Below are 26,703 nucleotides of genomic sequence, written 5' to 3'. Positions count from 1 at the left end.
ACCCATCCTTTCTATTTCATCAAACTGGTGCAGTCTTTGCAGATCTCATGTGGAGGATTGTAACCACCTATTTTTATCTTGTAGTAACTGCAGAGCTCTGGGCTTGGCTTCTATCTTTGTTTGGGTGTAGTCGGGATATGTGGAGGTGCATGCGAGCAGCTTTGTTATGGACAGTTTAGGAAGAAAGGAATGTCAGAATCTGCCAAGAAAAGGGAAGCAGTCAAGCCTTAAATGACTGCATTATGTACAAGTCAATACATTGGTTAAAGACCCTAGAATTGTTTAACCATTTCTCTTTTACTGATTGTTGGAAGGATTGGTTATTAGTAGCAAGCTCCTCCTCCTCCAAGGTAAGGGTATTGACTAGCTGGGGTCCCCCTCCTCTTGGTTCTTTGAAGCTGAATTTTGATGGGAGTAGCCAAGGTAAACCGGGTCCCTCTGGGAATGGGAGGTGTACTGAGGAATGAGGCTGGAGAGGTTGTCTTACTCTACTCTGGCCCGCTAGGTGTTGGGAACTCTATTCGGACAGAGTGTTAGTTGCAATACAAGGAATACTTCTTGCAAAAGAAGTAGGCGTGGAGCAGCTTCTGATTGAAGGGGATTCTAAGACAGTGGTGGATTGGCTAAATAATCCAGAGGATGTCACTTGGGGCTACAAAAATGAGTTAAAGAAATTCAAGTGGCTGACAAGAAATATGTCTATAACAGTACAGTGGGTTGGGAGATCAGCTAATGCTTTTGCCGATGTCTTGGCAAAACAAGGGACAAATAGGGAAACATTGTTCTGGGCACAACTGTAACTCTGATTTAACATTAACATTAACTTTCTTGTAATCTCTGTTGTAGTTTATGCATTTGCCATTTGGAGAGGTGGCACCTCACACCTCTCTAAGGGGATTTTCATGTAACCAATTTTTGAACTAATGGAAGATAAATTTATTTATCAAAAAAAAGGATTTAAAAAGAAAAATGTCAAAGACCTATTTCTCAATTTTCTGAAGTGAATCAAACATGATTATGTATAACCAATAGCTATGGAAATTGAATGCAAAATATGTCAAAGACCTATAAGAAAAGAGATAGCCCATGCAGGTATATCAAATATAAAGGAATTGAATGCAAAGTATATTCCAAAAGAATATTAGAAAATAAAAAAAGGTCTAAACCTACTCCATGATTATGTAGAACCAACAGCTATGCAAACACTCAATCAATACAAGTTTCGGGGCTTTCAATAACACATAAGAAGCTGCTCAACCGCAGCCCCTTGATTCATAATTTTCATTCATTGGTTGTTTTTAATGCTACTTCAGATTTTTGGGTTTCCAATATTAGCCATAATCATTGATTGAAATAATTACCAACCCAACAAAACCAAAATGAAAAATAATACTGTAATTTTATTAGATGCAGGTTCAGAAAAACCTATAATGATAATAATCAAGACAAAAAGTCATCCAGTGAAAACAAAAATTACTGGAGTGTGGCTCTATATTAGTTATGGTCCCCCAGTTATCCCCTCTTGCATTCTTTTTTTTCTCTAAATCCCAATATCTCTATTTAAACAAGTAGGTTGATTTAGAACTTATCACCTTTACTTGTGCAAATGTACTACATTATAAACCAAGCTGCATCCAGTAAAACAAAGAGGACAAAAAAGCTCACAAAAAATTAGTTAACAAAAAAAAATCACTTTGTAAAGCATTCACCACAACCAATCAAATTTGTATACACAAACCATGAGACAGGCTCTTGTGATAAACTATCATTTTCCAAAGTAAAGGGCATGAAACAGATAAGAGCAAAAATTTGCATAAAAGAAACCCCCAAGTTGCAAGAAGCCCAGCATTACCGCATTTTTTATTTTGCTTGTAATGTCAGTGGCCTTCACAGAAGCAATTCGCAAACACTGCATAATCACACTCTGCATGACACCCTCTCCACCTGCTTTTTGGACAGCACAGACATCACCATTTGTATTCAATGTGGCAGTCATTCTTCCTCCCATAACAGCCTCTTCATTGTGAGTTGGATCTATCACCTATACAGCAACCCACAGTGTCAGAAAGAAGAACCAGAACTAACAGTTCTAAGTTCTAACTTGAATACACAAGCATTCAGATGAGAACAAGATAACAAGTTATGGTTTAAGACTTTGTGTACCAACCACAGTGTTCCCATCACCAAAAAATGCAAAGGTTACTGCTATAGGAAGATGATGTATTATCAAAGGGAGTGGCTCCTTCGCCTGTCAAAATGCAAAAGAAGATGAGCATTTGAAATAGATCAAATATCAGGACATAGGTTTCTCTTGGTCAACAAGAGAAGATCGTTTATCAAGCTCCACAAACCCAAACTGCTTGGAGTCCTCTGCAGAATGTGGAGACTAAACTTATAAATTGGATTGTACACTGCAGTTTCCCTAATATAGAATCCACAAACCTTAGTTTAGGGCAGGAAACATTGATAGTTTTTATATTAATATGGTTTTCTTTCTGCTAAAATCTCTTTTGTGAGAGAAGACAATTGGTGCAGAGATCAAAGTTCAATTGGATAATACTCTGCAGTGTACATAACATGTAGCATCCATGGACATTAGTCTGAGGCAGATAAAATTTTGATAGATTTTTTTTTGATAATTTAAATTTTTTTGATAGATTTTGTGTATATATTTTTCTTTTCTAACAATTTGAACATCAAATTGTAGGTTAATTCATCAGAGAAAGATAAGAAGAAGAAGAGAAGAAGAAGAAGAAAATACCACACCTTGCAAAGGAATTGCTGATCTGAATACCCATTTAAATAAGGTATACCGTATACAGATTGAGGGATGAAGTATACAGGCTTTAATCTAACCATCCCAAAAAAGCATTTACTTACAATTACAAAAGTTGTTTAGTATATTATTCATCCAAAAAAAAGCACTCATCCTTGAGGCCAAATATCTTGCATCCTATCACTAATAAACTGTCAAAGGTGCCATGGACCCCCATCAGAAGAGAGCATCCATCTTACAGCCACCAATAGTTGTCAAGGTGATGCCTAGGTAAGCACCTAGGCAACACCTACGTGATAAGGTGCTCATGGAGGATGGCCTCACTTGATCACCAAGATATTTCCCACACAGTGCTTTTGGATGCTTTTATATTCTTAACTTTTTTTATTAGCAAAAGGATTTTATTATAATTTCAGAAAACTTAATACAGTTATTAGGCAACCCGACCAGCCCAAATTACATCATATTACAATTTTGCCCAGAAGAGAAGAGGCCTTTCAACTCCTTGTTTTGCTAATACATCTGCCATCCCATTTGCAGTCCTTACCCAACTGGAATTAGTATTAAACCTCTTTGTAGGAGATCAATTTCCCTAAAAGCATGTCTGTATTTTCAAGGAACTGAACTGATTTTCTTGGTCCCTGAGATGACTAATTGTGAATCTCCTTCAATTTCCAATTCCCTAATTCCAAGCTGTACTGCGTCTCAGTCCTTGTAAAAGAGCCAATATTTCAGCCCGGGCCAAGTCTGCAAAGCTAATCAGCCCTGAAAACAAGGTCACTACCACTCCTTGATGATTTCTAAAATCTCCCCCTATTCCTACTCTTCCTAGATTACCCAACAAGCTACCATCAAAGTTCAAATTTAGCTTATTTGTAGTTGGAGGTTTCCACTCAGTTCTTACATTTTTTGCATGTTTTACTGTTTGTGCCACTTCAGTCCAAGACCTTATTATATCACTTGTTGAGAATTCTTGGAAAAGATCCAAAGTGTTTACCCAATGTGCATCCTTATTGTTATGGCTTCAATCAATTCCTCCTTGGATTTACTGGGATTTACTCTTCTCCTCAAAGAGTAAATCCAAGGTCACTACCACTCCTTGGTGATTTCTAAAATCTCCCCCTATTCCTACTCTTCCTAGATTACCCAACAAGCTACCATCAAAGTTCAACTTTAGCTTATTTGTAGTTGGAGGTTTCCACTCAGTTCTTACATTTTCTGCATGTCTTACTGCTTGTGCCACTTCAGTCCAAGACCTTATTATATCACTTGTTGAGAATTCTTGGAAAAGATCCAAAGTGTTTAGCCAATGTGCATCCTTATTGTTATGGCTTCAATCAATTCCTCCTTGGATTTACTCTTCTCCTCAAAGATTCTCTAATTCCTTTCTTCCCAAACAGTCTACACCAACACTGCTCTTACTGCCCTCCACATCAGTCTTCCTCTCTTTTTCCATTGCCTTAAGAAATTGGAGTTGAACAAACCTACAGCATCATGTGGGGGAACCCATTTGCAACCAAAAAGAGAATATAAGCATTTACAAATGCAAGACACAAAAGAGTAGGAGATTAATAAATGAGGAAGGGGTCTCACCACTTTCCCTGCAAAGGACAGACACATAAGGAGAGAGGCACTTATTTGGCCTTCTTTTCTATAGCATATCACAAATTTTGATCTTCCCAAGGAACATTTCCCAACACAAAGCTTGTACTTTAGGAGGGATAGGTTTTCACAAGAAAAGAGGCTATCAGGCGAGGAGACCAAATTCTACCATCTAAAGTGTTTTTTTATCCAAAAAGGCATTTTCCAATTTTGAAAGTAAGAGAACAAGGGAGCCACTCACTATCTCTCATACCTCTCCTAAGCAGTGTTTTAAAAGCGCAAGGCGCAAAAAAGGCCACGCTTGCTAATTTACCTATCTTTTTCCTGTCGGTGTTTAAAATCCCAGTGAAGGTTGCTAATAAACTGGAGAAGTTAATGAGAGATTTCCTGTGGGAACCGGGAAAGGAAAAGAGGGATCATAGAGTTAGTTGGGAGATAGTTTGTAGGAGTAAGACATGTGGTGGTTTGGGGCTTGGGAATATTAGGAGAAAGAATATGGCTGTTGGGAAAGGGGTTTTGGAGATTCCCCTTGGAGAAAAAGAAGTTATGGGCTAGAATAGTGGCAAGTATTCATGGGCTGGAGCATAATGGATGGGACGCTAGAATCAGAGCTAGGACCACAAGCAATTCTCCTTGGAAAGTCATTCATGACCTACCAGTTTTCTCTCCTAATATCAGGTATGATTTGAATTCCGATAACTCCATAAAATTCTAGGAACAAACCTGGGTGGGGAGTGCCCCTCTAAAGGATCAGTTTCCTTCTTTGTTTGCTCTTTCTGATCTGAAAAATGAGCCAATCTCGTCTTTTACCACCCCGTCCTCTTCCACTTCTGGGATTGGGTGGAACTTGAGTCTAAGAAGGGATTTGAGGGACTCTGACTTTGACAATATTTTGAGCCTTATTACAATTCTTGATAACGTTGTCTTAAACCCCACTAGGGCGGATTCTAGAATTTGGACACCTTCTCCCAACGGCATTTTTTCTTGTGCTTCTTTCTTCAAAGTCTTAAGTCAGTCCACCAGTCCTACCTTCCCTCCTTTTCCTGTTAATGAGATTTGGTGCAGAGCAATACCTCCTAGGGTTGGTAGTTTTTGTTGGGAAGCCTATCAAGAAAGAAGCAAAACTAGTGATCTACTCCAAAAGAAGAGACCCAATACTTATTTGTCACCTCAATGGTGTGTTCTTTGTAAAGCGGATGGGGAGACTGGTTTTCACCTACTGGTGTCATCCCATTTTGCGAGGTCAATTTGGGAATGGGCTTTGTCCCTATTTGGATGTAGTTGGAATACCCCATCAGACTTGCAATGCCTTTTTTCCCCTTCTCTTTTCAAGTGGCAGATAAAAAGAGGAAGGACAATGTGGAGAGGACTAAGGGCTGCAGTATGTTGGACACTTTGGGAAGAAAGAAACTCCGGGATATTCTCAGAAGCTCAGAGAGGAGCAGCAGATTTGAGGGCTATCATTCATATTAGGGCGGTACAGCGGCTGAAATCTTTGGAGTTCTTCACAGATTACACTGTGGATGACATGTTGAGGAAGTGGGGTGAAATTGCAAATTGCACACAGACTAAGTCAGTAATGAGTGTGGTTTGGACCCCTCCACCTAGTGGATTCGTGAAACTAAACTTTGATGGGTGTAGCAAGGAAAATCCGAGACAATCGGGGATTGGGGGTGTTTTTAGGGATGAAAATGGGGTCATTTCTACTATGTTCTCTAGCCCAATTGGAGTGGGTGACTCCCTTAGAGTTGAGATCTTTGCAGTTATGGAAGAAGTACTGAAAGCTAAGGAGTTGAACATCAAGAAACTCTTAATTGAAGGGGATTCACAATGGCTTATGGAAGTACAATAATGAGAGGAGGAAATTCAAGCGACTGGTGCGGGAGATGGAAGTTAGGATACTTTGGATTAAAAGATCGGCTAATTCCCTACCGGACGGTTTAGCTAAACAAGGGGTAGAAAGGGATTCATTTTTTTGGACTAAGTTGTAACTATAGTGTGTTTTCTTTATTTTTTTTCTTTTCTTGAGGTTCTTTGTTGCTCTTGGAAGATAAGTGTGTTTGTCTTCCTATTGTAAATCTTCTTTTGATAAGTTAAGGAAAGTGTTATTGATCAAAAAAAAAGGCACAGGGGTCAATTTGCGCCTAAGGCGCGCGCCTTTTCAAAGCAAGGCGCAAAAAATACAAAAAAATGCTAAAAAATGTCAAAATTTTCAAAAAATGCCAAAAATTCAAAAATATCAAAAAATATTAAACATAATATTGATAAAAAATACAAACTTAAATTTTAAAATAATGTTTTAAAAAAACTATTATCTAAAATTAAAATACATGAACATAAGATGTAAAGCATATTCAAATGAAATCCAAAAATAAAATCAAACATATAAAACATTTTCGAGCATGTAAAACCTCTATTCCCTTTTTTCATTCAATTGCATTACTTCAAGTAGCCAATGTAATGTAAAACATAATACATTCCTGACTCTACGAGACACCTTTTGAAAATTTGACGTTTTTTTACTTTCTTTTTGAACATAGCGGCTGGGCTGGGGGCGAAGCCCCCGGACCCAGTGTCACACCCCTCAAGGCAAGCCCAAACAAGTCCACATTAGGTCTTAAAGTCTTAGTTTTTACACAAAAAATAATGATTTTATAGTTTTAATTGTTTTTTTAAGAATACATTTTATTAGGATGAATGAATGAACAACATTACCAAATTGGGAGTGTTCTCGGATTTTTTGTGAGAACTAAGAATTTAAGGCGGCTCGTAGAATCAGGAATGTAATATGTTTTAGATTACATTAGCTACTTGAAGTAATGCAATTGAGTGAAAAAAGAGATTAGAGGTTTTACATGCTTGAAAATGTTTTATATGTTTGATTTTATTTTTAAATTCTCATTTGAATATGCTTTACATCTTATGTTTATGTGTTTTAATTTTAGATAATAGGTTTTTTAAAACATTTATTTTAAAATTTAAGTTTATATTTTTTATTAATAATATGTTTAATATTTTTTTGAATTTTTGAATTTTTTGGTTTTTTTGAATTTTTTGACATTTTTTTATTTTTTAGCTTTTTTTATATATTTTTGCGCCTTGCCTCAAAAAGGCGCGCACCTGCCCCTTGCGCTTTTAAAACGCTGCCTCACTTATTGGTTCAGTTTTGAAAAGTCTTTGAGCGTTCAATACAGCATTTAGCTATGTTTGTGTTGATTAAACCCTAACAAACAAAAAAATAATAAACAGAAATTAGTATATAAACACACAAAATGAATATTTTAGTTTAACAATGTCTATTTTATAATTGTAATATCAAAAAATAAAGAATAAAAAAGTATTTTATAATAGAAAGTACAGAACTGCTTGGCGATTAGGTGAGGCGAGCCTCAAAGGGCGCCTAGGCGCCCACCTATGCGTCGCCTTGACAACTATGCTGAGAAGTGTACTGAACTAATGCACCCTTTAATCCATTTTCTCCACCTCACTCTCAATCCAAATTTTTCCAAAAGAATTAGAAAAAAAAGTTCAATCCACCATATTATAAGCTTTTTCTAAATGCAGAAGTTAAACCTCTCCCTCCCTATTTCCTTTTATCGGCCACACACACATTTGCACTACGATTTGGTCTACTATTTGTCTCCCTTCTACAAAAGCTCATTGATTTTGAGAGATTACTGAAGGCATATTTGTCTTCAACCTGCCTGCCAAGACTTTAGCAATGATTTTATAGAGGCTACCAACAAGAATTATGAGCCTATAGTCCTTTAGAGTTTTAGCCTCTTTCTTTTTAGGCACTAGAGCAAGGAAGGTAATATATTTTGATCACTTTATTAATAAATATAATATTTTGATCATTTTTAGTTTAATTTATTAATGCTATTCAATATCCAATTGCAATCCAAATTCAATTTGAATCCAGTATAAATCTAAAGGACAAGATTTTATTCAAATCCAAACATTGATGAATCAAATTTAGATCTAGATGTATCCAGTTCAATCCAACTCATGTTCCTCTTGTCCTCAAGAGGTCACTTAGATTGGCGCCTTGGCGGTGTCCAATGAAGCCCTGTAGGCCTCGTGCCAATTAAAAATGTCATTCTCTCTAAATCTGTTCCAGACTTTAGTTTTCTTCTGTTTCTTCTTTTATGCCTCTATTGGGTAGGGATGGAAGCATTCAAGTGGGGCCCATCTCTATTTGTTTTTGTGAAAGAGCTCTTTAAGACTTGCATTTGACCACCCTTGCTCTAGGATGTCCAATTCTCTTTCATATTTTTCTGGTTTCATTTTTATTCTTCCCAAAAAATCTTTTTGCCACCAATCCAAGAAGAAAAGAAAAGAAAGGGAAAAATCACAGTAAGTGAACCTCGGGTGCATGAATTATCACTTCCTGACCATCTTCACCTCCTAATGTACATTCTGGCCTTCGGAATGTTAGTAGTGCAGCCAAAGCAGCAATATTAGCAGCATCAACCAGATTCCTGCAGTACTAACAAAAGAAAACTATAAGTGATAGTGTTCAAATATTTTTAGTTTTAATGGATAAATTTACAGATTACCCTCCATTGTCAAGAATGTGAAGATCAACACGAATGGACCAGACTAACTTTCCAGCAAGCACACAAAGTGACTCTGTATCTATTGCCCTGCTCTCCCTGCAAGTCCACATCTAAACTTTCAGAAAGAACCTAATGAATCATTACTGAGGCAATTGCTAAATGTAGCAACCATGATGTCACGAGTATTTTTTTAGATAACTGAATTCTGCATAAAGCATGAAAAGACAAGGTATACTATAAAAGAATGAAGAACAATGACCAAAGTTTCAAGTTCAACCCCCATCTCCCACCCACAGACATACAGAGAGAGAGAGAGAGAGAGAGAGCAAAATAACCATGATCTCAACAAAATATTATATGATAAAAAACAAATTCTAAATTAGACCCTGTAATTACCGTTTCCAATCAAAAAAATAAGACCCTCTAATAACTAATATTTCCACTAGAACAAGATTATTAGTTATAAGTAATTGCTGCATTTTGTCCAACTTTTTTATGTACTAGGAATCTAGGATAGCCTTAAAAAGAATATGTTTGTTTATAGCAAATAATTTTTTGGCATGCAATTGCTCTATTAAATACTTATATGCTATATAATATTGTGTTTCAAATATTACAAATAAATACATTTAAAATGCTATTGTCTTTTATATAAAAGAGCAAAATTAATGTTATTAGTAAAGAGAATTACTGTTTTTTCATCTATATGCATGCTGACTGGCATGTAAAAACTAACCTGGAATTTAATTTATCCTTATAAAATTCTAACACCTAAGCAACTAGACATTTCATTATCACCTAAATGCCTTGACAAGTATTGCCCTAATGTACATTTGTGAAGGAGCAATACTTTTTTTTTTGACAAAAGCAATAAGTTTTAGATAAAATTCTGAATGCCAATGAGGCAGCGGATGATATCGAGTCTTCAAAGAGAGTTTTTTTGTGTAAACTGAAGTTGAAAAAATGTTTATAATCATATGAAGTGGGTTGTCTAGGTCGTCGGTTAGGGGTCATTCTAGGGGGATAACACCCCAGTTCTTTTATCATCAGAATTGATTTGGGCTTGACAGATTGAGGATTTGTCTGACACTCGCTGTTTTTTTTTTTTGATAGATAGACTCGCTGTATTTTTTGTAAATGGGTACCCCTGTATGGCTACAATTTTGCATACACTAATGGAATATATCTTGCTTTTTCAGAAAAAAAAGGTAGGTCTTTTTGTAAATTGGCGCGTGTTAAGATGGGTTTTGAAAGAAAAAAGGTGTTGGATGCTATGGATGATGGGTTGTGTGATATCCATACAATTCTCTCCTGAAGTCTTAGACAGGATAGCTTAGTATTCCCTTTGACTTCCATTCTATTTCTGGAAATTCTTAGTAGAATGCTAAAGAGAGATAACAAGAGGAATGTCTTGAAGGGCTTTTGAGTTGGTAGAGAAAAACAAGAGGTTTCACATTTGCATTCTTCTTTTATTCCTCCTCGAGAAGGAAAACTAATCACAATCTTACAAGGAACCTCTTCATTAGCTGGCCATCCATCTTATAAGGGGCTCACTCCATCTTATATTGGCATGATCAGGAATCAAAACCTACCTCAACAATTAACTACCTCAAAGACAAGTGTTTCCTTTTCTTTGCTTGAGGCACGATACTCATATACATCCAGTATGCTTTTCTTTTCTTACTCGTTTCTTTTTTTCCTTTTCTTTTCTTCTTTTCTTTTCTTTTAATAAAATATGAAATTCACTAAAACTTTTTATGGCATAAGAGAATCAGGCCAGGCCTTGAGCTATTTTTAACCTACTACAACTTTGAAGAAATAAATATTCTTAACTACTGTAAGGAGACAGGTCTTAATTGCCATGATGAAAAAAGATTTCACCTTAAACCTCGGTCTATTATTCGTCCAAGTTCCACAGCAAACTCCCCAGGACGCCCCACCTCAAATGAAGGGTCAGCCATTGGTGAAAACTCAGTATATATAGAAAGGGTTCCTTCATTTGGCCTGTCTCGATATGGTTGTACTAGTTGAGAAGTGACAAATCCCATAACATGAGTCTGTCCTAGCTGCACTTCTGAAGATCCATCCTCTCTGCATGTCAAATAAAAATTGGAAAAAGAGAAATAAGTTGCTATGCAGGCACTGCAAATCATTGACAAAGTGTTTGGACCTAAATTGAGCCAAAAGCACCACATGAAGCAGTTGATGAGAAAGCAACCAAAGAACTCCAATAGACATCAAAAGAAGACATGACTATAGAAACAGAAAAACCACAAGATGGAAAACAAAATTCAAGTATATGATATCAGCTGAAATAATGGTAATCAATGCTCTGGTTTGCAGCATGGTCTCCATCCAAATTTCAAGAGCATACATAGTTTCCATTTGTTTCCATTCAGTCTGCAGATCAAATCAATCCTTATTCCTGAATAACAAGGGGTAAATATGTAAGAAACAAAAAAAAAACTAATAACAACCCGGACACTTTTCATCGCTTTTAAAAAATTGTGTCCACCTGGAACACTTCAGGTCATTGGGTGTGCAAGTACATCTTACTCATCTTCATGCATGGATGTAATGCCTATACATGTGGTATACATAAAGAGAAGAAATAGGACAATGGATTCCTAATTCATAAGGAGGAGAAAGTTAATTTTGGGGAGTGGGGTAAGGTTCATGACATCAAAAGAAAATGATATGTCATGAAGTGAATTAGAACATCTCAAGCATAGGGTGGTCCGACACCTGTACATAACTTTATTCTTTTCTTAATCAATAAATTTTGATAGCCATCAAAAAAAATCCATATAGAGGAGAAATAGGATATTGGTTTCCCAATCCAGTCAATTGGAATTCTTCTCTACAAAATGAATCACAGGTTTGGCCTTTAAACATAACAATATAACATGCATACACAAATTGATAGTTTGATACACATACATAAATACATAAACAATTACAGTGAAAAAATACATAACTAAAATATACAACTATGGACGCATAGTTACATATATATATATATATATACACACACATGCATACATACATATACACATAAGTACTTACATAAATAGATGCTTATATAATATTCATACATATAAATATGAAGTTAAACCGGGCTCGGTTTTGTCAAGGCCACAACCCCTAACACAATTTGAAGTTTGGGTTCATACCCCTTTTTTTCTTGAGAAAGATAAAGTCAGGTACATATTTTTTTTATCAGCAAAGTCAGGTTCATACTTTTCAACCTGAACGCGAACCCAACCTTCAACACAACCCAACTTTTTTAGGTTCAAGCTAACCCAGCCCAGGTTGCAGCCCTAGTATTTGGATGGGTAGACTGGATACAGACGTCACTTATGGCATTTTACTTGCACAAAATGGCCACTCTCAAACTCAAACCCATATTCTCAAGTTTGTCAGCCTGAGATTTTCCCGTTGTATAATTATGTCAATAAGATAATTAACAAAATAACAGTTCTATAATTCGGAATCATATGATGGAAAAAAAAAGAACCATGTTGAACACATTTGCATGTTTAACAAAAGAATAATTTTGTTCTTAGAAACCATACGTGCCTCCCAAACTTAACAGTCAACCGACGATAATCGAAAGGACGACGACCATCAACCCTGAGGTCCGAAAGTAACGCTGTCTCAATAAACTTCTTTTCATTAACTGTCATCCGCCAAGTGTTTGCCAATCTTTGTTCCATTTCCTATAGATCAATAAACCCAAAAATAAAAAATAAAAAGTTAGTTACTACAATAATTAAAACAATTTAGAAGGCAATTAAAAAAAACATGGCTGGTACATTATGCTTGCTGCTTAGCTCACATAGTCAATGGATAAGTACTGGTGCCACTGAACTGGGTTTTTTGACACCCATCTTCACACACAACCTACTCAGTACTCACTTACCAACCAACTTAAAGATGGAGGGAAAACGACTCCTTTTTTTAGATACTTTCCTCAAAACTGACTCAACTAATGATCCAAACAACCAAAATGGCATAATCACAGCTAATGTCTTAAAATATGATGTGAGACATTGTTACTTTGAGATATCTTAAAATCTTAAAAAGAAAATGACCCTAGAAGTTTAAGAATCAATTAATATTTTTTTATGAATGACTTCAATTTTATTAATTCTGTTAAAAAAAGAATGGCATTTACATGTCCAAAAATGAGTGTAGCAAAAATGCTATGATGAGATGGATGAGTGGGAAAACTAGAAACAATGGGATCATAAATGAAGTCATCCGAAGGAACTTAGGAGTAGCTCCAATGGGTGATAAGATGAGAGAAAGTAGACTAAAATGGTTAGGTTGTGTGAATAGAAGACCATCTACAGCACCACCTGTTTAAAAAGAAGTGATAGGGGAAAAAATGATCTACTACTAGTATAAGGGGCACGAAGTGGTAGGGGCAAACAAAAAAGGACATCGGCTGAAATAGTAAGAAATGCTTGGAGCACTCATAATTTAACAATGGATATGGCACTAAATAGAACGGAGTGACTAAACAGAATTCATGTAGACAACCCCATGTAGCTAGGATAAAGCTTAGATGAGGAAAGACATTGATTGGCCTAGTACCCCCAGCCACCCAAAGAATCAATACATAATATTAACAAAATGTAAACACTCATCAGCATCAGCATCATCAAAGCCTTATCCCAACTTTATGGGGTCAGCTACATGAATCCTGTTCTGCAGTCTGTTCTGTTTAAAGTCATATCCAATGTTAAATTATTGGCACTTAAATCGTTTCTTAGTACTTCAACCCATGTTCTTTTGGTCTACTCCTTGACCTTCTAGCCCCTTCAACTTGTAACGAGTGTTGTTGATGGTATTCTATGCACATGATAAAACCATCTTAGTCTACTTTTTCTCATTTTATCACCTATTGGAGCCGCTCCTAAGTGTCTACAAATGACTTCATTTATGATCCTATCCTTTTTAGTTTTTTTCACTCATCCATCTCATCATACACATTTCTCCCACACTCGTTTCATAAAACTCTAGATGTGCCTCTCCATTCTGTCCATCCAGCTCTAATTCTATGGACAACATCCTCCTCAATCTCTTCCTTGTTATGAATTATCGAACCAATGTATCGAAAAAAGTCATATTAGGTTTTGTGTTGGTCTTCAATCCTAAGGCTCAGTTTGGAATGAGTACAAATACAAATATGTAGAGTGCAAAACCTTGTATTTTGTATTATTTTGTATCAATTTGTACTGTACATATTTGTATTTGTACTCTTTCCAAACTGAGCCTAAATGTACCCTGATTTGCACTCACATCGTTGTTAAGTTTACATGTCATATATTCTATTTTAGTCCTAATTAATTTAAAACCTCCTGTTTCTAAGCCATTTTGCATTACCGGAATGTAAATCATAAGATGAATAAATACGAAACACTCGATTAATAAAATCAATAACATGAAACAATTTTTCATTTTTCAAGTGAAGCATTGGCTTTAAGTACTAAATTACTCACTACTGACTTTGATTTAACTTCCTGTAGGTAATGCAATAATGTTATGAGATATTAGGATTGCTAGAACGAAGTGCAGAGCCCCAGTTTTCTTCGCAGAAAAAGGCTATGAAAGAAAGGGCGACGGAAATTTTAAATGATGAGCTACAAAGAAGGTAGAAACTCACTTTGAGTAATGAATATGCTACTATGAAAATCGGCTGAATGCGACAGAAGTGTAGATGACGACTTCTACCGGCGATGGAAGTTTGAACTTTGAACAATGACCAGACAACAGGTGATGGCTTCTACGGTTCTACGACCTCCAATTCCAAGGCGGCAACCGGACAGATGAATAAATATGACAACTTTGCGGTTTGAACCCCTACTCTCAACAATCAAGCCTCCTGCCTCCTTGAGTAAAACAAAGCGCTAGAGAGGCTTACCCTCTTCTTCTCTGCCGGCTTAATTTTGGTTCACTTCTTCTTCATATGCTGCGACTGAGGCTTTTTATCAGAAGCAAAAAGTTTCGATTGATTCTGATTTCGGCTTCCAGATGAACCAAAATCGTTGGGAAGTTGAACTGAACCAATTCCCCTTCGAAGCAAATAGGCGTTGGGGAGTTGAACTGCTGCTGGCACTCCCACAAGTGAGAGACTGAGAGCCAGAACGGCGATGAGAGATTTTAATAAGAGAAATTAAAAGAGAGTGTTTTGGCAATTAGGGTTCAGGTTTATAAAAAGTCCGAGATTAAGCAATGTTTATAAAAATCGACCCTAGCACATTCGTCAACTCGACCCTACCCAAATTCAGCTTTCCATGATTTATCGGTTCTTGTTTCTAAGCTATTCTAACTTTTTTTTGCTGCAACTAAGCTATTATAACTTGTTTCTAATTCGGTAATTCTTGGTTGGGATATAGTCGGGTGCATGAATAATTAGCTTTAGGGTGGTTTTGATTCCTTAAACCGAGTTGTGTTCGGGTTTTAGCTGACCCACCCACTAGTTCAGTATGCCTCTCCATGTATACAAAGAATTGCTATAATTTTAATATTTTATGACTTTTATTTATAAACTTAGAATTCCCGATTATTGTCCTCCACTTTGGGTCTAGTGTCATTTTTTTCTACGAATTTTAAAATGCAAATAATTCAGTATTCGAACTTTCAAAACATGACATTTTAGTACCTATCGTTAATTAGCTGTTAATTAGTCGTTAAGTGACATTTTAAAAAGACACAAATACCCTTCGAGAGTCATCTAATTTTCTTTATCAACTATCCAAACATTGAAAAAAAAATAGTAATCATAAATCATTGCCTCTTCTATTCAAAAAAGTTGGGATCATCAGAATGCCCACTCGAACATAACCCCAACTTTCTTGAATGGAATAAGTAAGAATTTTGGACCTTTTTTTTGTCAACATTTAGATGGTTGGTAAAGAAAATTAAATAACAACTGAAGGGCATTTGAGTCATTTTCAAATATCACTTAACGTCAGGTTAACTGATGATTAATGACTGATACTGAATTGTCATATTTTGAACGTTCGGGTATTGAATTGTTGCATTTTAAAGTTCAGGGACCAAAGTGACACTAGACACAAAAAACATGATATTAATCGAAAAAATTTCCTTATTTTTATTTTTATTTCGTTTTTTATTTTTTTTATTTCCTACAAAAGTTATTTTAAACCCATCATTGATGGCCAAACTATTCAAACCATCATCTTGCCATTATTTCTTAAAACTCATAATTTGTTCAAGAAAACGTTAATTCGACCAAAACCGCCCAACTGGTGATTGGGTCCATGGTTTTCAAAACTGAATCAAATCGGATGGTTGGAGCGAAAAACTGGGAACCGATCGAGTGACCGGTTTCGTTTTACCCCAAAACTGTTATTTCACCAAAAACCATTGATTTGGTCAACAAACCGCTGACCTAGGTGGTTGAGCCGTCCAATGGTTTTAGCGGTTTTTTTTATTTTTTATTTGTTCTTTGTTGTTAGAATGGGTCACCCATTTGGTTTGAATGGTTGGACCATTCGACCCAATAATCGGTCTGTATATGCAAGCTCACATATGCCATAATTTTGTGTTTGGTTGTCCGAATGTGGTGATCTCTTTTATTGGCAACTTTTTTATATCAATGTGTCCTAATGTGCCTTGTCCCACTATTTTTCATTAAAAAAAAAAAACAACTTTCAGCCTAAATTTTCAAATTTTTAACTTAAATATATATATATATATATATATTTTTTAAACTAAAAATATGATTTAAATATAAAACAATATATATTACATATATGATATAATTATAAATTATATATTACTTGTATTGCATATATATTGCAAGGTGACAATTAATAGGTTGGTAGGGTCTCCGGCTAGTTGGAGTGGAAACAATTGAATCCGCCTAAACCTACGTTGGGTGGTAATTTGGGACATGGACTATCCCCATTGTGTACCCCCATGGATAGTTGAAGAATAAAATATTAAAATAAATATGCAAGGAAAATCCTAGACGTAAAGACCAAGTATATAGTCCCTTTCTTAAATAGGAAGCTCTCACCAATCCCCAAACCAAAGATTCCCTCTCCTCTCTCTCTCTCACGGTCTAAGTCTCTTCCAATTTACCCATCAGGCGATTCTCTCTGTCTTTCGTCGCACGTATTCTACGCACCCTTTCTTCTTCTTCTCAGATTTGTTTTCTCCCTCTTTGTCTTCTTTATCACTCCATTCCTGGAAATTATAATACCGAAAAATCATGAAAAACCTTCTCAGATCTCAATTGGGTTAAAGTGAAATCTCTATAATAGTAATATGAGAGATTTTCAGTTGTGGGTCCATACAACACATAATAGCCAGTGGGCTAACACGGGTGACGCTAAAACACTGTGGCTCGGTGATGGGTACTTTCAGGTGAGGTGACTGACAAACGACGCTGAAGAAGATGATTATCAGCATGAAGGAGTCAACTATGGTGCACCCGACAAAGGAGACGCCGCAACAAAGCCTGTGAAACTCTAAAGTGGACCTGGTGGAACTCTAGCGGTTCGGCTTCGGCCAATTTCGTCGATTGGAAAGTGCTCAAGGAAGCTCTGAGCAAGGCTCTTGTGTCGTTCTATCCCGTGGAAGCAAAAACTGGTTTAGTCATCGATGATTTCGGTAACTTTGCGCCCATCATGGAGCTCAAGCAGCTTATTGTGGCATCTCTTCACATCTACACGCACGCACAAGCTGCTTGCACGTGAAACAGTCAATCTATTCGCACGAGTAGATTTCATTGAGAAAAACCCATTTTGTCATAAGTATATATAGATAACATCAAGTACGAAAAATGTTATCGATGCACGGCTGCGATGCGCTATAAGGTTGGTGTGAGACGCGCTTAAGTGAGGAGTAAATCCGATCTCGCCTGAACCTAGTATGAAGGCACCGAACTCGGTATAGGATTCAAAGTTCAAGCAAGTTGCTTACCAACGCCAACTAAGTTCACTTGTTAGACTTAGTTACGTCCTATTGAATTTCCTATAAACGCCAGGAAATGAACTTTTTCAATTTCCTATTATTTTAGTAGCAATATGTCCCTAACTAAGTTTTATAGTTTCTAACCAACATATTCCTTGTTCTATAATTTTAGTAGCAATACTATAAACGCTAGGAAATGAAACTTTTTCAATTTCCTATTATTTTAGTAGCAGTGCATCCCAAACTAAGTTCTATAGTTTCTGACCAACATTATTCCAACTTTCCGATATAGGTTCGCCTGAACCTAGTCCGAAGGCCCTGAACTGGGTATAGAATTAGCAGCATCTGCTAAGAAAATGAAACTTTTTCAAACAGAAATTATATTTCTAGGGTTCCAAATATCCAAAGGAACAATAGCACATATCCAAAGAGTAATATATTTTGCTGACAAATTCCCTAACGAAACAAGAGATAAAACTTAGTTCTAGAGATTTTTAGGTAGTCTAAATTATGTGGCAAACTACTATAAAGAAATAGCCCATGATCGACAATTGCTTGAAAAGAGATTGAAAAAGAATCCTCCATAATGGAGTGAGCAATTTACCAAAATAGTCCAGAAGATCAAACAAAGGGTAAAAACTCTCCCCTGCCTTAACATCCCTCATCCAGGGTTTCCTAAGATAGTAGAGACTAATGCCAGTGAGATAGGATATGAAGGAATCCTAAAACAAAGGAGAAATGGGAATAAATGAGATAATTTGGTTTGCCTCAAGAACCTGGAATGACACCTAGAAAAAATGCTCTACTGTCAAAAAAGAAATGCTCAGTATCGACATTTGCATCACTAAATTTCAAAGTGATTTGATAAACCAACACTTTACCCTCTAAATTGATTGCAAATCCATCAAAGAAATTTTGGAAAAAGATGTAAAAAACCTGGTTTCAAAATAGATTTTTGCTAGATGGCAAGCTATCTTATCGGTGTTTGATTTTGATATTAAATATATTAAAGGATCTGATAATGCTTTGCCAGGTTATCAGTGAACAAGAAGGAATATGTTTAGATCACTTACAAGCAGATTTTGTGCACCTTCAAAAATATATAAAAAATGAGTATTTAGTTTAAAAACAGATCTAAATGTTAGAACTATAGAAAGAACTATTGCACTAGGAAACGAAACAGAAAGCTTTTCCCTAGTAGACAAGAATGTAATAGAAACCTATAGAAGAAAGAGTTACTGCAATTTTATACACTGGCTTAATACAAGTCGCCATTAAACCATTAACCAGAACCGGGTTACAAACAGCAGCCTTAGCCTGTTTAACCGATTCTAGATATAATAAATTCAGTGACTCCTTATAATGAGTAATAGAAGATAGCCTCCACCAAGGACCAATTTATTTTAATGCCTGTCCAAATTTCTCGGTTTCACTAAAAGATCTAGGCATCCATGAAGCCTTAACCCTTAGGATTCAGACCCAAGGTTTCGACATGATACCAGGATCCGAGAATATAGCACTAGTATGCAGGGTATACTTTAAGATGATGAATGCAATCTGTCCTAATACCAGGATTACATGAAGCAGGGGAATGACTACCCTCTTCCTGACCAACACTAGGAATAATGTTGCGATTCCTAGGCAGATCACTTTGAGTGAAGTGAAGATGTCGGAAAGTTGGTCACTTGCTAAAACAAAGCCCCCAAGTCCTATTGAATCTACTAAACTAGCCTCAATTATCGGTAAACAAGATGAAACTATAGAACTTAGGTTTAGAAGGGCTTCGACATCCTCGGGATCGTCGTATGCAGAATTACTGGAAACAGACAGTTCGGTTATTGGGACAATCGGGCCCAACCCGATGGACCCGATTATGCTATGCATACTAATACTATCCGTACTAAAAATGCAATAAAAACCCTATAAAAGCCTAAAATGCAACGAAAACCCTGCTAAAATAACAATTACTTTATTTATCACTTATGATAAACACAAGTTTAATTGAAAAATTACTAATCACCAATTAGAATCAGTTCAATGATTAGAGATAAATAACTAATTCAAACAACAGGTTAAGTATTCAAAAAAATTGTTGACAATAACTCCATAAGCAGGTAGATGAAACACCTATTAAAAATCCAACGTGCAACATTTTAGTTTTTTGACAATCAAAAAATCAATCTAACATTTTAACAATAAAAAAAATCAAAATATTTAAATATAAGAAGACCGAAGATTTCACAATAAAAAGAAATCAACAATTCAGTTTGTCATTGACCATTGGGTAACAAAGGGAGTTACTACTTACTGTTGATGGACGGACGAACGACTGTAGTGTTGATTGTGTTGTGCGATGACCGATGTGCTTTCAGCCTCAGCCTCCACTCTCTAGATGATGAGATAGATCGAACCAGAGTCACTAAGTCACCAGAATGTCTAGATAAAACTTCCCCTCTCAACTTTCCAAGTTTCAAATGAGAATCGAGAAGAGATTCAGAGAAAGAGTGAAAGAAGAAAGACCAGTCTTTAGTTCACTCTTCAGAAAGACAAAAACGAAAAGGGTTAGACAGTTAGGGGGTTGTGGGCAGCATTTTGGTAGGGTTTTGAAAGAAACCCCCACCGAAATGACACCTTTAGCCCCATCTTATTTAAATATGGCATATATGAATTATATATAGGGTCGGGTCCAAATCGGTTCAGGACAAGGTGGACCCGGTTTTGGCCTGATAGTAATTGGGAATTTTTTTTAAGACCCAGAGCCAATTCATCGAGCTGGTCCAATCGGTCAGAGTTCGCAGGAAAAGAAGGCGGAAAATCATATTTGGTGATCCGGTTTATTCAAAAAACATTTTTGTAATGATTAGTTTTGGGATTTAGAAAATGAGGAGTTTCTTTAAATGCAAAATTGGCATTTCTTGCCTCAATAACATGATACATCAAAATTTCAAAAAGCTAACTATTTTTACCAAAATCCCACACAATTATCATTATAAATATATTATAATATTAAGTCAAATCACTTTAAACGCCTAATCAATTTGCATCTCGCTTGTGAAATGCACCATGCCAAACACCCATAAAAAATGAATCCATTATGGTTTTGGAAAGGGTACGGGCTAAGCGGTATAAGGAAGAAAGTAGAGTCTTAAATGCACAAAAGCCTCCCCGAACCTGCCCTCTTGCCATTTTCAGCCCATCCTTCACAACTATGACGGGCCACTAGGCCCGTCAAATTTGGCCCAACTGATGAGAAAAGGATCCAACCGGACCGGTTCAGGTAGGTACAGGGCAGCCCAATTACATTTGCATTGACACCAACAGTAGGAAGGTGTGTTTGATACTCTTTAATCATAAATTGGGTGTAGTGTACCATACGCGGTAGCATCCTCAGCGATTTCCACACGCAACCTCTCTCTTGTCTCTCTGCACAGCTTCTGTCTTCCCTTCTTGTGATCACATCACAAATCGCCAACTTCTTTGCGCCCCATCCGAAGGTGCAAAGAAGGACTTACTATTCCTAACATTCTTATTATCATCGCCTTCTTCAGGCTTGTAGTTTTCCTGCACAACAAAACTTCACATGAAATCTGGTCTTAAACTAATGCGCTTTACCAGTTGACAAAAAAAGGCAACAACCTTACTTGCTTATCTGGTTCGGATTCAACGCTATCGTCATCGCTGTGATTGAGTAGCATGATTGAACATTCTTTACGGGCTCTGGAGATCTTGAAATCTATGGAAGTTGTGCTCCTTCGCGCATGCTCTTCGGCGACTGATTCAAAGTATGCAGAAAACTCCCATGGAGATTGAGATTTTTGTGTTTCACTTTCTTCCTCTTCCTCATTTTCGAGCTCTCCGTCACTAGGGGCTTCGAATACAAAATTTGCATCCATGGATCAACCGAAGAAAGTGAGAAAAATGGTTTTGATTTTTGCAGTTAAGAGTTAGATAGAAGGGTTTGGGAAGGGTTTTAGTCTTTTTGGACCTCGGACAGTTGGACGATGCTCGTAATTCCTGCAAAGTCAATTTGACAATAAATGATGGATAATTTCCGAATGGCCTCTTGCCTTTAAGTCTTTTACCATAAGGAAATGAACTTTATGCAAGTTCCTTGGTTTAAAATACGGGCTACTAGGATCTTATACTTTATTTCCAATCACCTTCCATCCGCTGCATTATTATTTTTTCAAAATATTTAGAATGCACAATCCCTTATCTAATGCATTTAATACATGCATCTAGTCTATTAAGGCTACTACTATAGTCTCTTTGAAATCTTCATCATTTCCAACAAATTCAGCGGAAACATATTCCCATGATTTCTCTTATTGATTTTCTCAAAATCTTTTGGCTTCTAATTGGTCTACCCTTAATTTGAGGGTTTTTAGATATTTTTTCAGTAAATTTACTTATTCCCTCAACTCCTCTATTGTAGGGGGTTTAGATGCTTCTGATCGAGTTATTCTAATTAGTTATCTATAAGATAACCTTTTCAGTTTGACTTTGTAAGACTGTTAGCAAGTTTTTTTTTAATTCCTCATTAGGAATTTCATTGAGTATTTTTAAGAGATATTCCTCATCTATGCTTAACATGTTGAGTTCTTCTGACTCTTCTTCAAAAGTATCTAATTTGCTTTTGTAGGTACATAGTTCCTTAATACACTCTTCCTCTGAAGAGGTAGAGGATTCTCTTATTGAGACCTCTATCTCACCTTCATCTTCTTCTAGTTCATTCAGTTTTTTAGTGGTGGTTTTATTTTTGAAACATTTATTGGCATAATAACCTATCTTTCCACATTTAAAATGGGTTGGAGATTTTGGCTTTCTAACATTAGAAAACCTCTTAGGGTGCTTATGGGACTTCTTTTCTTTATTGTAAAAATTTGTTTTCTTTTTCTTTGGAATCATCCTAGGAGATGATGGTATAGGAGCCATTATGAACAGATAGCAAAAGTCTCTCAATTCTCTTTTAGAATTGAGTCTTTCCTTTTTAACTTGTGTATTGACTTCCATGTCATTGCATACTTCTAATCCTAATTGATTTACTACCTGGATTAGATATCCGTAAGAATAATTAGAATACAAAATCCTACCACCTCCTATTTTACAGAGGTATTTTGAACATTTTCTGCAAATACCGGTGGGAGTCCTAATATAAATTGATCTTTTCCAAAATTATTGTATGGAATTAGTTAACCTATGCACTTTGGATAGGATACATATTTATACCATCTAAAATCAAATAGAGTTTTGCATATGAGGTTTATCAACTCCATTATGGAGAATTCTTTTTCAATATCTTTTCAAGCAATTGTTGATCATGGACTATTTATTTATAGTAGTCTGCCACATAATTTAGACTATCTAAAAATCTCTAGAACTAAGTTTTATCTCTAATCGTCAAGGAATTTATCAGCAAATTCTATTACTCTTTGGATATGTGCTATTGTTCCTTTGGATATTTGGAACCCTAGAAATCTAATTTTTATTTGAAAAAGTTTCATTTTCTTAGCAGATGCAGCTAATCCTATACCCAGTTCAGGGCCTTCGGACTAGGTTTAGGCGAACCTATACCGGAAAGTTTGAATAATGTTGGTCAAAAACTATAGAACTTAGTTAGGGATGTACTGCTACTAAAATAATAGGAAATCGAAAAAGTTCATTTCCTAGCGTTTATAGGAAATTCAATAGGACGTAATTAAGTCTAACAAGTGAACTTGGTTTGGTGCCTTCGAACTAGGTTAAGGTGAGATCAGATTTACTCCTCACTTAAGCGCGTCTCACACCAACCTTATAGCGCATCGCAGCCATGCATCGATAACATTTTCCGTACTTGATGTTATCTATATATACTTATGACATAATGGGTATTTTCTCAATGAAATCTACTCATGCGAATAAATTGATCGTTTAATGTGCAAGCAGCTTGTGCGTGTGCGTAGATACGAATAGATGCCACAATAAGCTGTTTGAGTTCCATGATGGGCGAATAAATTGACCGTTTCCATACTAAACCAGTTTATGCTTCCATGGGATAGAATGGCACACAAGCCTTGCTCAGAGCTTCCTTGAGCACTTTCGAATTCACGAAATTGGCTGAAGTCGAACCACTAGAGTTCCACCAAGTCCACTTTAGAGTTCCACAAGCTTTGTTGCGGCATCTCCTTTGTCGCGTGCACCATAGTTGACTCCTTAACACTGATAATTCATCTTCGCCGGTGTCGTCTATCAGTCACCTCACCTGAAAGTACCCATCACCGAGCAACAGTATTTTAGCACCACCCGTGTTAGCCCACTAGCTACTATGTGTTGTATGGGCCCACGACTGAAAATCTCGCATATTACTATTATAGATATTTCATTTTAAGCCAATTGAGACCTGAGAAGTTTTTTCATGATTTTTCGGAATTATAATTTCCAGGAAAGGAGTGATAAAGAAGACAAAGAGGGAGAAAACAAATCTGAGAAGAAGAAGAAGAAGAAAATGTGCATAGAGTACCTGCGACGAGAGACAGAGAGAATCGCCTGATGGGTAAATTGGAAGAGACTCAAACCGTGAGAGAGAGAGGAGAGGGAGTCTCTCATTTGGGGATTGGTTAGAGCTTCATATTTAAGAAAGGGACTATATACTTGGTCTTTTAAGTCTAGGATTTTTCCTTGCATATTTATTTTAATATTTTATTCTTCAACTATCCATGGGGGTACACAATGGGGATAGTCCATCTCCCAAATAATCACCCAACGTAGGTTTAGGTGGATTCAATTGTTTCCACTCCAACTAGCAAGAGACCCTACAAACCCATTAATTTCACCTTGCAATATAAGTAATATATAATTTATAATTATATCATATATGTAATTTAGTACTTAAAGCCAATGCAAAATGAAAATTGAAAGCCAATACTTCACTTGAAAAATGAAAAATTTAGTAATTTAGTACTTAAAGCCAATGCTTCACTTGAAAAATGAAAAATTGCTTCATGTTATTGATTTTATTAATCGAGTGTTTCGTATTTATTCATCTTGTGATTTACATTCCGGTAACGCAAAATGGCTTAGAAACAGGAATTTTAAATTAATTAGGACTATAATAGAATATATGGCATGTAAACTTAACAACAATGTAAGTGCAAATCAAGGTACATTTAGGCTCCGTTTGGAAAGAGTACAAATACAAATATGTATAGTACAAATTGATACAAAATACAAGGTTTTGCACTCTACATATTTGTATTTGTACCCATTTCAAACTGAGCCTTAGTATTGAAGACCAACACAAAACTCAATATGACTTTTTTCGATACATTGGTTTGATAATTCATAACAAGGAAGAGATTGAGGAGGATGTTGTCCATAGAATTAGAGCTGGATGGACGAAATGGAGAGGCACATCTGGAGTTTTATGAAATGAGTGTGGGATAAATGTGTATGATGAGAAGGATGAGTGAAAAAAAAAATCTAAAAAAGATAGGATCATAAATGAAGTCATTTGTAGACACTTAGGAGTGGCTCCAATAGGTGATAAAATGAGAAAAAATAGACTAAAGGGCATTTGTGTCATTTTCAAGTGTCACTTAACGCCAGGTTAACTGATGATTAATGACAAGTACTAAATTGTCATATTTTGAGCATTCGGATATTGAATTGTTGCATTTTAAAGTTCGGGAACCAAAGTGACATTAGACACAAAGAACATGGTATTAATCGGGAAATTTTCCTTATTTTTATTTTTATTTCATTATTTATTTATTTTTATTTCCTACAAAAGTGATTTTAAACCCATCATTGATGGCCAGACTATTCAAACCATCATCCTGCCATTATTTCAAGTTCAGTTCTCTTAAAACTCGGGATTTGTTCATGAAAACGTTGATTTGATCAAAACCGTTCAACTGATCATTGGGTCTGTGGTTTTCAAAACTGAATCAGATTGGATGATTGGAGCGGAAAACTGGGAACCGATCAAGTGACCGGTTTCATTTTACCCCAAAACCATTATTTTGCCAAAAACCATTGATTTGGTCAACAAACCGTTGACCTAGGTGATTGAACCGTCCAACTGTTTTAGCGGTTTTTTTATTTTTTATTTGTTTTTTGTTGTCATAATTGGTCACCCATTTGGTTCGAATGGTTGGACCATTCGACCCAATAATCGATCTTTATATGCAAGCTCACATATGCCATAATTTTGTGTTTGGTTGTCCAAATGTGGTGATCTCTTTTATGGGCATTTTTTTTTATATCTATGTGTCCTAATGTGCCTTGTCCCACTATTTTTCATTCAAAAAAAAAAACTTTCAGCCTCAATTTTCAAAATTTTAACTTAAATATATATTTTTAAACTAAAAATATTATTTAAATATAAAAATAATATATATTACATATATGATATAATTATAAATTATATATTACTTATATTGCATGGTGACAATTAATAGGTTGGTAGGGTCTCCGGCTAGTTGGAGTGGAAACAATTGAATCCGCCAAAACCTACTTTGGGTGGTTATTTGGGAGATGGACTATCCCCATTGTGTACCCCCATGGATAGTGGAAGAATAAAATATTAAAATAAATATGCCAAGAAAAATCATAGAGTTAAAGACCAAGAATATAGTCCCTTTCTTAAATAGGAAGCTCTCACAAATCCCCAAACTAGAGAATCCCTCTCCTCTCTCTCTCTCTCTCTCACAGTTTGAGTCTCTCGTCGCAGGTACTCTATGCACCCTTTCTTCTTCTTCTTCTCATATTTGTTTTCTCCCTCTTTGTCTTCTTTATCACTCCTTTCCTGTAAATTATAATTTCAGAAAATCATGA

The 26,703-nt window shown here is 36.0% G+C and overlaps 1 protein-coding gene across 2 annotated transcripts in view; it reads right to left on the bottom strand.

Annotated features, from left to right (window-relative positions):
- The window catches only part of LOC148849959 (exosome complex component RRP45A-like), a 28,661-nt gene extending 13,333 nt beyond the window's left edge, over nt 1–15,328 (bottom strand). The window contains exons 1-7 of one of the 2 annotated variants that reach the window (XM_088943440.1): nt 14,609–15,328; nt 12,517–12,656; nt 10,819–11,028; nt 8,938–9,033; nt 8,745–8,859; nt 2,168–2,248; nt 1,853–2,041 (exon numbers count right to left, since the gene is read on the bottom strand). In XM_088943440.1, the coding sequence (XP_088799566.1) occupies nt 1,853–2,041; nt 2,168–2,248; nt 8,745–8,859; nt 8,938–9,033; nt 10,819–11,028; nt 12,517–12,653 (828 nt within the window). In that variant the 5' untranslated portion in view covers nt 12,654–12,656; nt 14,609–15,328. Of the gene's footprint in view, nt 1–1,852; nt 2,042–2,167; nt 2,249–8,744; nt 8,860–8,937; nt 9,034–10,818; nt 11,029–12,512; nt 12,657–14,608 lie in introns of both variants that reach the window. The other variant, XM_088943439.1, reaches the window with a different exon arrangement.
- Nucleotides 15,329–26,703: the final 11,375 nt, after the last annotated feature.

The sequence above is a fragment of the Nelumbo lutea genome, chromosome 5 (genome assembly GCF_056320005.1).
Source record: "Nelumbo lutea isolate HS-2025 chromosome 5, American lotus-T2T, whole genome shotgun sequence".
NCBI classification, from domain to species: Eukaryota; Viridiplantae; Streptophyta; class Magnoliopsida; order Proteales; family Nelumbonaceae; genus Nelumbo; species Nelumbo lutea.
The sequence above is the reverse complement of the archived record's forward strand: the minus strand, read 5'-3'. Positions and strand labels throughout refer to the sequence as shown.